The sequence below is a fragment of the Pseudochaenichthys georgianus genome, chromosome 5 (assembly GCF_902827115.2).
Source record: "Pseudochaenichthys georgianus chromosome 5, fPseGeo1.2, whole genome shotgun sequence".
Lineage (NCBI taxonomy): Eukaryota > Metazoa > Chordata > Actinopteri > Perciformes > Channichthyidae > Pseudochaenichthys > Pseudochaenichthys georgianus.
The window spans coordinates 41,047,981-41,060,525 of NC_047507.1; the positions used below are offsets into that span (position 1 = coordinate 41,047,981).

Here is a 12,545-nt window from a genome sequence, read left to right on the forward strand (position 1 = left end):
GCTCTTTTAAGTCACTCTTTGCTTTTATGAGATTTTATTATTTTATAATCTATTTATTCTTGTTGAATTATTTTCTATCTGTTTTACTTTGTGTATTTGTAGATGTTGTTGTTTAGTTCACTTGCTTGTTTTATGTGAGAGCACTTTGTCGATGTTTCAGCAAAGCGTCGGAACATTGTAAGACTTGGTGCCAGATATGATGATGCTGAGATGTTAAAGTAATAACTCCTCTGATTTCTCTCACCTGTTTGTAATGCATTTCTTTATTACAACACCACACAAGTAAATACTAGTATTTTACATGTTTTCATTGATTGACACCAATAAATGAACCCTAACCGTTTCACTCTCAGACAGAGAGCATTACCAAAGACCCTCTGTCAAGGAGAGACTCTGAGGCATGAACTCAATTGCACGACTCAGATAGTGTTTTCAAAAATAAAGACTTTACTGGAATTTAGCACAGTAATCAAAACAAGGAAAACAAATATACTCTTTCGAGGAAAACCAGCAAGTGATCAATGAGGTAGATCCGTGGGAAGTCCGTGAGGTAATCAGGAACGTGGGTCATAGTAAGACAACGAACTGACAATGAACAGGAGGAAGCTACCACAATATATACACAGGTAAAGGGGACACAGGTGGAAACAATCAGGGCGGGGAAAACAATCAAGGACGCAGGAGACAGAAGGGGGCGGGGAGCGTGGAGGCCTGAAATGAGAGGGATGATTAATTAAGGGAATAAACATAAAGCACAGGGCAAAGCGACATGACAAAACTAACATAAAGAATAAACTTTCACTATTAGTTTCCTAGACATGACAGTACCCCCCCTTCTAGGGACGGCTCCTGACGGCCCAGGCTCCTCTGAGTTGAGGCGGTCAAAATCCTCAATGAGGCTTTTATCTATGACGAAGCGGGAAGGAATCCATATCCGCTCCTCAGGACCAGAACCCTTCCAGTCAACCAGTAGCTGTCGCCCTCTACCCCTTTTCCGACTAGCCAATATCTTCTTGACGGTGTAAACCGGACCTCCATCAATCATCCGGGGGGGGGGGGGGGGGGGTTTGGCGGTGGGAACCATAGCGCTCTCCTTCAAGGGTTTTAGTTTCCCTACATGGAAGGTGGGATGTACCTTCATGGACCTGGGAAGCCGTAGTCTCACTGAAACCGGGTTGATGACCTTGGTGATGGGAAAAGGACCCACAAACCGGGGAGCCAATTTACGGGAGAGTACGTGGAGGGGAAGGTCTCGTGTAGAAAGCCAGACTTTTTGGCCTGGCTGGTATACAGGAGCTGGTCGGCGTTTTCGGTCTGCTGCTCTTTTCACCAGTTGTGAATTCCTGCAGAGGATCTTCCTAGCCGCAGCCCACACTCGCCGACAACGCCTGACCAGCGCGTGGGCAGACGGGACCGTGACCTCCCTCTCTGTGGCTGGGAACAGTGGCGGCTGGTAGCCATAAACACAGTGAAACGGGGACAGGCCCGTGGCAGAAGTAGGGAGGATGTTGTGCGCATACTCAACCCAGGTGAGGTGCTCGCTCCAGGAGGATGGATTCTGGGACACCAGGCAGCGCAGGCAGGTCTCCAGTTCTTGATTTAGGCGCTCTGTCTGGCCGTTAGACTCCGGATGGTATCCTGACGAGAGACTGACCGTGGCACCGATGAGGCTGCAGAACTCCTTCCAGAAGCGTGACACAAACTGGGGGCCCCGGTCGGAGACAATATCCTTTGGGAAACCATGAAGCCGAAACACATTGTGCATCATGACCTCAGCCGTTTCCTTCGCTGAGGGCATCTTGGGCAGAGCAATGAAATGTGTCATTTTCGAAAAACGGTCCACTACCGTAAGAACTGTGGTTTTACCTCTAGAGAGGGGCAGGCCAGTGACGAAGTCCATGGAGATCTCTGACCAGGGTCTGTTGGGAATAGGGAGTGGTTGTAATAGTCCTATTCGCGCCCTGGAAGAGGTCTTGTTTCGAGCGCAGACAGGGCACGCCTCCACATACTCCTTCACCTCCTTCTCCATGGATGTCCACCAGAAACGTTGTTTTATGATGAACATAGTTCTTGACTCCAGGGTGACAGGTGAGCAGCGAAGTGTGAGCCCAGTGGATCACCTGTGGTCGCTCGGCCTCCTGAACGAAAAGCCGGTTAGGCGGGCAACCCCTTGGTGCAGGAGCTCCAGCATTGGCTCGTATGACCTCCTTCTCTACTGACCAAGTCAGCGCTCCTACCACCCGGTTTAATTTGATGATGGGTTCCGGCTCCTTGACTGCAGGCACAAACAGACGGGACAGAGCGTCAGGCTTGACATTCTGAGACCCCGGCCTGAAGGAAAGAACAAAGTCAAAACGGTTAAAAAACAAGGTCCACCTAGCCTGGCGGGAGTTCAGTCTTTTGGCCTTTCTTATATACTCCAAGTTTTTGTGATCGGTCCAAACCACAAAAGGATGCTCGGCTCCCTCCAACCAATGCCTCCACTCTTCCAGTGCCAGCTTCACGGCCAGCAACTCACGGTTTCCCACGTCGTAATTTCTCTCTGCTGGGGAGAGCTTCCTGGACAGGAAAGCGCAGGGGTGAAGTTTGTTGTCCTTCTGTAGTCGCTGGGAGAGGACCGCTCCCACCCCTTCGTTGGAGGCATCCACTTCTACCACAAACTGACGAGTGGTGTCCGGCAAGGTGAGTATGGGAGCAGAGGTGAACATTCCTTTAAGCCGAGAAAAAGCCTCCTCAGCCTGAGGAGACCACAAAAAAGGCACTTGAGGGGACGTGAGGACATGAAGAGGGGCTGCAATAGCACTGAACCTCCGCACAAAACGTCTGTAAAAATTTGCAACGCCTAAAAACTGCTGCACTTTCTTACGAGAGTCAGGGGTAGGCCAACAAGCTACTGCGCTAACCTTCTCTGGGTCCATCCTAACCTGACCTGGCGAAATGATGAAGCCCAAGAAAGTGACTGTCTCTGCATGGAATTCGCATTTTTCTGCTTTGACAAACAACCAATCTGGAGCAGCTCTTGTAGAACCTGGCGGACATGTTGTTTATGGGTGTCAAGGTCAGGGGAGTAGATCAGAATGTCGTCAAGATATACAAAAACGAAACGGTTCAGAAACTCCCTCAACACGTCGTTGATCATAGCCTGGAAAACAGCAGGAGCATTTGATAAACCAAAGGGCATTACGAGGTATTCATAGTGGCCTGAAGGGGTGTTGAAACCCGTCTTCCATTCATCGCCCTCCCTGATCCTGACCAAATGATAAGCGTTACGCAGGTCTAACTTGGTGAAAACCTTGGCTCCCTGAAGCTGCTCGAAGGCTGACGAGATGAGAGGAAGGGGGTACCGGTTTTTAACCGTAATGTCATTGAGAGGTGAGTAGTCAATACAGGGCCTAAGAGACCCATCCTTTTTCCCAACAAAAAAAACCCCCGCTCCTGCTGGTGATGAGGAAGGGCGAATAAGGCCTGTTTTGAGGGAGGCATCAATATAGTCCTTCATGGCCTCTTTCTCAGGTCCTGAAATAGCATATAGTCGACCCTTAGGAATTGTAGACCCAGCAATCAGGTCGATAGCACAGTCATAGGGGCGGTGAGGCGGAAGAGTCAGAGCCTTGGATTTACTGAATACTTCACTTAAATCGTGGTAGCAGGAAGGGACTGAAAGAACATTAGGAAAATATATTTCTGGGATAGTTCCCTGCCTAACCCTCCCAGTGTTACCTCTTCTGTCAATCTCCGCTACCTGCTTAACACAGTGATCTCTGCAATTCTTTCCCCACCCCTCCACCCTCCCAGATTGCCAATCTATGTGAGGGTTATGAAGTTTCAACCAGGGAAACCCCAAAATGAGTGGATGTTGGGCTGAATTAAACAAGTGAAATGACATTGTCTCGTGATGGTTATCATTGCATCTTATTTCTAAAGGCTCTGTTTGGTGAGTCACTTTAAACAACAGCCACCCATCGAGAGCACTCGCTTCAAGAGGCTGAGGTTTAGTTTGTATGTCCAATCTTTTAACTAAACTCCAATCCATAAGACTTTCATCTGCCCCTGAGTCAATGAGAGCACCATGAGTAACTACATTGTCTCTGATCTTTACCTGGATGCGGGTCAGGGTGCGAGGAGGAAAGTCAGAGGAAGAGATCCGGCTCACCAACGTACTCCTCTTTATTGGTGAGCCTCCTCTTTTACCGGACAAGCCGCTTGTGGATGTCCGCGCTGCCCGCAGTAGAAGCACAGGCCCTCCTTTAATCAACTGCATTGGCTCCTCCACGGAGCCAGGGGGCGCTGTTGTCCGGAATGCAGGTGAGGGGTGACGGGGCCTCCAAGAAGAAGTAGTATCCAGCGGCGAGCGTCTCCTCTGGGGAGGCGGATCAACCGCATCCTTGGATTTATTCCTTCTCCTCTCCGTCAAACGATTGTCTATCCGTATTGCCTATCCTTATTGCCATGGATATGACAGAGTCCAAGTCAGCGGGCAGATCGAGAGGCGCCAGCTGGTCTTGTAGGGAATCCGAGAGACCGCTGACAAAAGCGTCAAACAATGCAGCGGAGTTCCAGCCGCTATCGGCTGCCACACTCCGCTGATGTTGTTTCAGCTTAATCAGAGCCCGAGCTGCTTCCCTGCCCGGCATGGTTTGATTGAAGATCTTTCTCATAGTGTCTATGAAGTTTTCCAGAGACCCGCAGATGGGGGAGCCTCGGGACCACTCTGCCGTAGCCCACGCTGCTGCTCGGCCGGAGAGATGGGAGATCATGAAAGCCACTTTGGAATTGTCCGTGGGAAAAGCAGCCGGTTGGTGGTGATAGTGTAACTCACACTGCACAATGAACGTCCGGCAGCCCTCCGAGTCTCCGGAGTATTTTTCGGGTGGAGCCAGACGCATGGAAGTACTGTGCGGCTCAGTAGACCGGTTGGGATCGGAACCGGTCGCCGCCGGAACCGGGGGAGTCGTGGGAGGAGAAGCAGCCTGCAGGTGAGTGAGCACACGCTGGACCTCAGCTGCCAGCAGATTCACCTGGGTTGTCACCGATGATTGTAGTTCCCCGTGGCTGTTGGATAGGTGCTGCACTCCGTGCTGTATGGCGGCCATCTGCTCTTCTTGTTGCCCAAGACGTTGGCCCTGAGAGCGGATGGCGTTCTTTAGCTGGTCTGAGTCGGCTGAGTTCATTTTAAAGGTCAGTTCGTACTGTCAAGAAGAGACTCTGAGGCATGAACTCAATTGCACGACTCAGATAGTGTTTTCAAAAGTAAAGACTTTACTGGAATTTAGCACAGTAATCAAAACAAGGAAAACAAATATACTCTTTCGAGGAAAACTAGCAAGTGATCAATGAGGTAGATCCGTGGGAAGTCCGTGAGGTAATCAGGAACGTGGGTCATAGTAAGAAAACGAACTGACAATGAACAGGAGGAAGCTACCACAATATATACACAGGTAAAGGGGACACAGGTGGAAACAATCAGGGCGGGGAAAACAATCAAGGACGCAGGAGACAGAAGGGGGCGGGGAGCGTGGAGGCCTGAAATGAGAGGGATGATTAATTAAGGGAATAAACATAAAGCACAGGGCAAAGCGACATGACAAAACTAACATAAAGAATAAACTTTCACTATTAGTTTCCTAGACATGACACCCTCACACTGACCAGATCCCAATTCACACGTTTGCACACACATACAAACGCACACACAATCCAATCCAATCTGTCATGTGTGCAGCGACACTGAAGAAACCTTTTAACTGAACGGAGGTGAGGACATTGACTGCATGCACAGAGATGAAACGCCGTCCTACCGTTGGATGCTGTGAAGTCGATGGCCACGGTGAAATTGAGTTGTGTCCTGGAGGGAGATTGAGCACATCGGTATCAGTCAAAGCAGAGATGATAGCACTGTGGCGGTATCTCGCACATTTACAGATGTCCAACCTTCGCTGAGAGACACTCATCAACAGCTCCATGCTGTCACTATAATAAAGCACGAGGCAGGGGTCTGCACTATGACTCCTCAAAGCTCTGTAACTGTGCTTTTAAATCCCAATGCTGGAGCATCTGACTATTATCATGCTGAACACTTTATTTTTGTCTTTAATTAATCTCATATTTTGGGCGTTATGGCAATTCACTATATTTTCAAATTGTCCTGCCCAATGTTCTATATGCTCCATATTCATTTTTACTATTTGTCTGCACTTGTGCTTACTGTTTCCAAATCCAGAGCAGAGAATCACTGCCTGTTTGGGGCTGGGCTACACTGAAACTATGTTTGTGGAGGATAAGAAGCAGAGGTTAAATAATCCATGACTTTACTTTTGTAATATTTAAAACAGTGCAGCGACTCGAGGGTGAGTGAAGTCTACTTTCTACAAATAGAAGTTAAAGAGCTTCCAGCTGTCTCTCAAACTCGCAGGCAAAAATGGCAACTGCCAATACAGCTAATATCGTCGCTTTGGTTGTTAGATCTGTGTTTGAAGTCCTATCAATAACCATAAAGAAGGCACAGTGACATTGAGCTGTGCAATGGAAAACCACAGGAGATCAAACAATTGAAAATTAGCAGCTCACCTGAGGATAGTATCTGTTTTGTATGATTTGTTGTATGACCAAGCTGACTGTTTGTGTTGTTGTTGTTGTTGTTGTTGTTGTTGTTGTTGTTGTTGTTGTTGTAATGTATTCATATATTGTATTCATCACAACCGCTCTGTCATTGCTGTCATTTTGTGTTTAAGAATCAAAGTGTATAAAATAAATAAAAAGAACAGACTAAACTTTTGTTTTCAATATTGTCAACAAAGCGGAAGTCAAATTAGACTTGCATTGTGGGAACATTTGTGAATTCAACATTAATTTCACTGTTCCATTGTCTGATGGAACCCGGCAAAAGACAAGCGTAAACTCCAGTGGTGTCCTTCAGTGAAACACTGATGAAACATTTAACAGGGAGCTCTTACCCTCCTCTGATGAAATCCACGAACGTGCATTCTGAGTCCACTTTGAAAGACAGCAGAGTCACCTGGAGACGGAGAGAAAGTGAAAACAGGAAGTGAGGAGTGAGTAAACATCTGCTGGTTGAAAACAAGGCTGCTGTGACTCATGGCCCTGAATCACTCGACAGCTCTTACCGTTCCTGAATTGACGTACTTCTTCTTCTTTCCTTTCTTTTTATGATTCAAAACCTTGATCACAAGATAGAGAAGAATAAATCAGTGTCTATTTGACACAAGTGATTAGTTATTCAGTTAATGACTGAGCTGTGGATGTAGAGGATATTGTCCTCAGATGTTGGCGCTTATTTAGAACACAATAAAGATTACTCAAATAAATAATAAATAACACTGACAAGACATTTCTGATGAGGCTCAGAGTTCCCTAAACAATTCGGATATCCTTTAAAATAAAGTTGTGGACAATGTCTTGGATTAATTGTAGCTATTTGTTGATAAAGTTTAGCTATTCTTGCATTTTACCTCATACACATTGAACTGGCTCTGCCCCCGGGACAGCTCTCTGTAGCTGGTGGTGAACTCCCCAATAAAGTCATGACTGGAAGAAAGACAGATTTAGACAGGAACAGACAATAGTTATAGAACATCTGAAACATAATTCCTATGCACAGAATAACACAAGAAAATAAAGAATCCAATTATAGTAACAATAAATGATCCCACCACTTCTTGGAAGAAGAGAAAGCTATAAACACATAATGGTGGTAATATCAATCTCCTTTAGGTTAAGTGAGGCTATCAGTTCCTCATGTCCACATACAGCTTGCCTGAAGTGTCATTCAGGCAATTAGTTTTGAATCATGTTTCTAGTCCAGTTAACTCGTCTCTCAATTTTGTATTAGAAAGCTATTTGTCTCTTTAGCTGCTAAATGCTCCACCATGTGCTAATGCTAGGTACTGTCCAGTGGCTTATTGGTGCATTTCTCTGGGAACAATGTGCACAGAGAGTAACTTAAAGTCATGGTGCCAAAAGGAGTTTGTTAAACATGGATAAATCCATAGCTTCTGGAGCCGACACCAAGCCTCTCATCATCAGCAGCCTCCCTCACAGCCTGACACCAGAGAGGATTTCTGGAAAACAGCTAAAATACACAAAGCAACTCTATTGCCCCTTTCACACCAAGGCTAGAGATTTTCTGGTTCGGAACCGGTTCTTCGGTTCAGCTCCCGCTCTGTTCACACCGCTCAGAGCCGTTTGCGTGCCTGCTTCATAAAGCCAAACCGCGCGGAAACCCCTCATATCGACAACAACAACAATGGCCGATTGTATTGAAGCGCTACTCGTTTTGCTCTGTCGAAAACGAAATGGAAGAAATGGGACGAGTTTACTACCAACTTTACAGTCGTTGCTACATTCAAAAGTTCTTTACAATCATCATCAACTTCAACGACGATTCGGTAGGAGAAAGAAGGTAAATATACCAGAGATGGAGTACTCGAGTGCCGATTTTCGGGACTCGTGACTTGACTCGGACTCGCGCACTGATTGACGCGACTCTGACTTGGACTCGTGAATACTGGCGCACGATGACTTGGACTCGGACTCGTGAATTATCGAGTACGCTGACTTGGACTTGGACTCGTGAATTCCCCCCCTCCACAATGACTCAGACTCGACTTGTACATTGACGCTCCGACTTGGACTGGGACTCGAGCAAATTTTCTCTGGAGTCTGATGTCCTCTATCCTGGCATGTGTACCTGCGAGGCGAGTTCACGTACTGGGCCCCGCTATTCCAGTCTAAAGATGTCTAGAGACACACCCTGTATAGTGCTGTATGCTTTCACACAATCTGCTTCCACATTGGAAAAGAGCAGCGCAAAATGCTCATTATGTGGGAACAATATTGAAGAGAAGGCTCCATAACACATTACTCTTAAGGATCAAGTTCAGACATATCTAGGCTGTGTTGAACACTATCATCAGAGTAACGTGATCTAATCAATAAATAAAGATTCAGCCGATAACACGAAAGCACATGGCTACTTAACATGCAGAATGATGTAATTTTGCATGCTAAGTAGCCATGTGCTTTCTGGGGCTAAATCTTTATCAGTAAACCGATTTAACCGGTAAAAGTTCTTTCAAAATAAGAGTCCCGATCTTATTACTATCAAAATAAAAGTGCAAAACGAAAACTTTACCATAGAAAAAATATTGGCATACAAATATAATCACTTCTCTAAAAGGTAACTCATTTTAAATATAGTTTATTTATATATATTAATAATAATATTAATAATAAGCTTTATATTTGTATAGCACTTATTACAAGAATCGTAGCCAAACTGGCTTCACAGCAGTTCAATAGACAGATTAGTATAACATGACAGGATAAAAGCAATGTAGAGGAGCAGCTACATTTCAACACATATATCCACGAAGATTAATACATGAAGGCTTGTGACTCGGACTTGACTTGGACTCTTCTTAGGTGACTCGGACTCGAACACAGGTAATGATGACTCGGACTCGACTCGGACACTCCTTGGGTGACTCGGACTTGGACTCGGACTCGAACACAGGTAATGATGACTCGGACTCGACTCGGACACTCCTTGGGTGACTCGGACTTGGACTCGGACTCGACCACGAATCTCTCTTGGTGACTCGGACTTGGACTCGAAGAGTGGTGACTCGAGAGTGACTTGGACTCGTGAATTGGTGACTTGACTACAACACTGAAATATACGTGCTATTCGATGGCGTTAGAGCTAGCTGTTGTTAGCCTCTGCATGCGCCAAGCTCAAAATACCCAGATTTGCAGCATTAGGCAAGGCAAGGCAGGCAAGGCAAGGCAAGTTTATTTATATAGCACCTTTCAACACAAGGCAATTCAAGGTGCTTTACTAAAATGAAAGACATTCAGACAAAGGCATTTAAAAAGAGTAAAAGATAATAAAAGAAACATTAAAAGAAAAAATACATGAATAAAAAGTTACAGTGCAGTTTAAGATATGAATAGTTCACACAGAAGTTCCACTTTACTGATGAACACAACGGCTCAGTTTCAATTAAAAGCAGCGACAAAAAGATAAGTCTTCAGCCTGGATCTAAAAGTAGTAAGAGTTGTAGCGGACCTGCAGGTTTCTGGGAGTTTGTTCCAGATATTTGGAGCATAACTGAACGCTGCTTTACCATGTTTAGTTCTGACTCTGGGGACAGAAATCTGACCAGTCCCTGAAGACCTGAGAGATCTGGATGGTTCATAATTTAACAGAAGATCAGAAATGTATTTTGGGCCTAAACCATTCAGTGCTTTATAAACCAGCAGCAGTATTTTTGAAATATATTCTTTGACACACAGCAAGCCAGTGTAAAGACTTCAGACCAGGAGTGATGTGATCCACTTTCTTAGTGTTAGTGAGGACCAGAGCAGCAGCTTTCTAATAGATTTTTTAGTGAGACCTGTAAAGACACCATTACAGCAGTGGCGAACCGTCAGGGCCTTCAAGGTATTCAGATAATACCCTGGAACACTCAGATAAAACAAAAACAAAAATCGATTTAATTATATAAATAAAATGTATATCAAATGAATAAATGAGAATCGTATCTGTGTTGTTGATCTGTAATATTACAGTGTTACGTTGATTTGTTTGTCCTTCTCGGACCATGCACTACGCATTTCAGTGGTTTTGTGTTATAAAAGAAAGCAACCAATCAGATCTTGTTCTGGGTCTCTGGGTAGAATATCCTTCAACCAAGGTATTCTATATCCTTGATAGAATGCCCTGGCCGTTGCACTGAATGTGAGCGTACGTTTGGACTGACAGTTGGATCAACCAATCATATATTGATTTGTAGCCAATGGGCGTATTCTTTCAGAGTTTTCCTCGGTTCCAGGGTACTCTAGAAGGCCCGCTAGTTAACTGGCTTGAGACAGAGGATCTAGATGAATGCGACGAAGCAATTCATGCCTTTTCATTGTTTTTAACGTTGAAATGACAAGTGCAACAGGTGAAGATGAAGTTGTTGCGAAGTTGTTGTGAGTACCCTTTTCAAGACGACAATTCAGTGAAAAGACGGACATTATCATGCCGCGGAGGGGGGGGGGGGGGGGGGCAGCGCGGCGGCGGGGAGTGTGTGTGTCTACAGAAGATCCAGTTGTGATAGACATGGTTTGCCACTGCATTACAGTAGTCCAGTCTACTGAAGATAAAAGCATGGACACGTTTTTCCAAATCCTGCTGTGACATTAGTCTTTTAATCCTAGATATGTTCTGTAGGTGATAGTATGCTGATTTAGTCATTGTTTTAATGTGACTGTTGAAACTCAGGTCAGAGTCCATGACTACACCTAGATTTCTGGCTTTATCTGTTGTTTTGAACATTGCAGACTGAAGCTCAGCACTAACTTTTATACGTTCTGCCTTGGCTCCAAAGACCATTACCTCAGTTGTGTCTTTGTTTAATTGGAGAAAGTTCTGACACATCCAGTCATTGATTTGTTCAATGCACTTACTCAGTGTTTGAATTGGAGCATAGTCTCCTGGTGAAATGATTATGTAAATGTGTGTGTCATCCGCATATCTATGGTAACTTATTTTGTTGTTTTTCATTATCTGAGCCAGTGGTAGAATATAGATGTTAAAGAGAAGAGGCCCCAGGATGGAGCCTTGAGGAACCCCACATGTCATATTTGTCAACTCAGATTTGTATTTACCTATAGAAACAAAGTTGTTTCTGTCCTTGAAGTAGGATTCAAACCAATTTAGAACTGTTTCCGAAAGTCCCACCCAGTTTTCTAGTCGGTCTAGTAATATGTTGTGGTTAACAGTGTCAAACGCAGCACTGAGATCTAATAATACTAACACTGAAGTTCTGCCACTGTCTGTGTTTAAGTGGATGTCATTGAAGACCTTTACAAGAGCAGTCTCAGTGCTGTGGTTTGGACGAAATCCTGACTGGAACACATCCAAACAGCTATTTAAATGCAAGAAATTACTCAACTGTTGAAAGGCTACTTTTTCAATGAAATGGAGGTTTGATATGGGACTGTAATTGTTTATTACTGAAGCGTCTAGATTATGTTTTTTTAAGAGCGGTTTAATGACTGCAGTTTTCAGGGCCTGTGGAAAAACACCTGAGTGAAGAGATGTGTTTACTATATGAAGTAGATCTGAGGCCATGCAAGGAAAAACATTTTTGAAAAACCCTGTTGGAATACTATCAAGGCAGCAGGAGGAGGATTTCAGAAGTTGTATAATGTCCTCTAGGTTTTTATCATTAATCTGATGGAATTGTGTCATGTTGTTTGAATTGATATTAGGTGGACATAGGGACAACACATTTGCTGTACCTGATACAGAGGCACTGACTGCTTGTCTGATTTTCTGAATTTTGTCAATGAAGAAGGAGGCAAATTCATTGCACGCCCTGGTGGATAGAAATTCAGAGGCTACTGACACTGGGGGGTTAGTTAGTCTGTTGACAGTAGCGAACAAGGCACGTGCGTTGTTTTTGTTTTTGGCAATGATATCAGAGAAGAAAGACTGTCGGGCAAATTTAAATTCCAAATTATAAAGGCCAAGTCTC

The 12,545-nt window shown here is 44.8% G+C and overlaps 1 protein-coding gene across 5 annotated transcripts in view; it reads right to left on the reverse strand.

Moving 5' to 3' along the window:
* The window catches only part of LOC117447326 (copine-9-like), a 237,482-nt gene that overhangs the window by 41,154 nt on the left and 183,783 nt on the right, over positions 1-12,545 (reverse strand). For all 5 annotated transcript variants that reach the window (XM_071203218.1, XM_034084027.2, XM_071203217.1 and 2 more), the window contains 4 exons: positions 7,470-7,545; positions 7,125-7,178; positions 6,954-7,015; positions 5,799-5,845 (listed from right to left, as the gene is read on the reverse strand). In XM_071203218.1, coding sequence (XP_071059319.1) covers positions 5,799-5,845; positions 6,954-7,015; positions 7,125-7,178; positions 7,470-7,545 — 239 coding nt within the window. The remainder of the gene's footprint in view (positions 1-5,798; positions 5,846-6,953; positions 7,016-7,124; positions 7,179-7,469; positions 7,546-12,545) is intronic.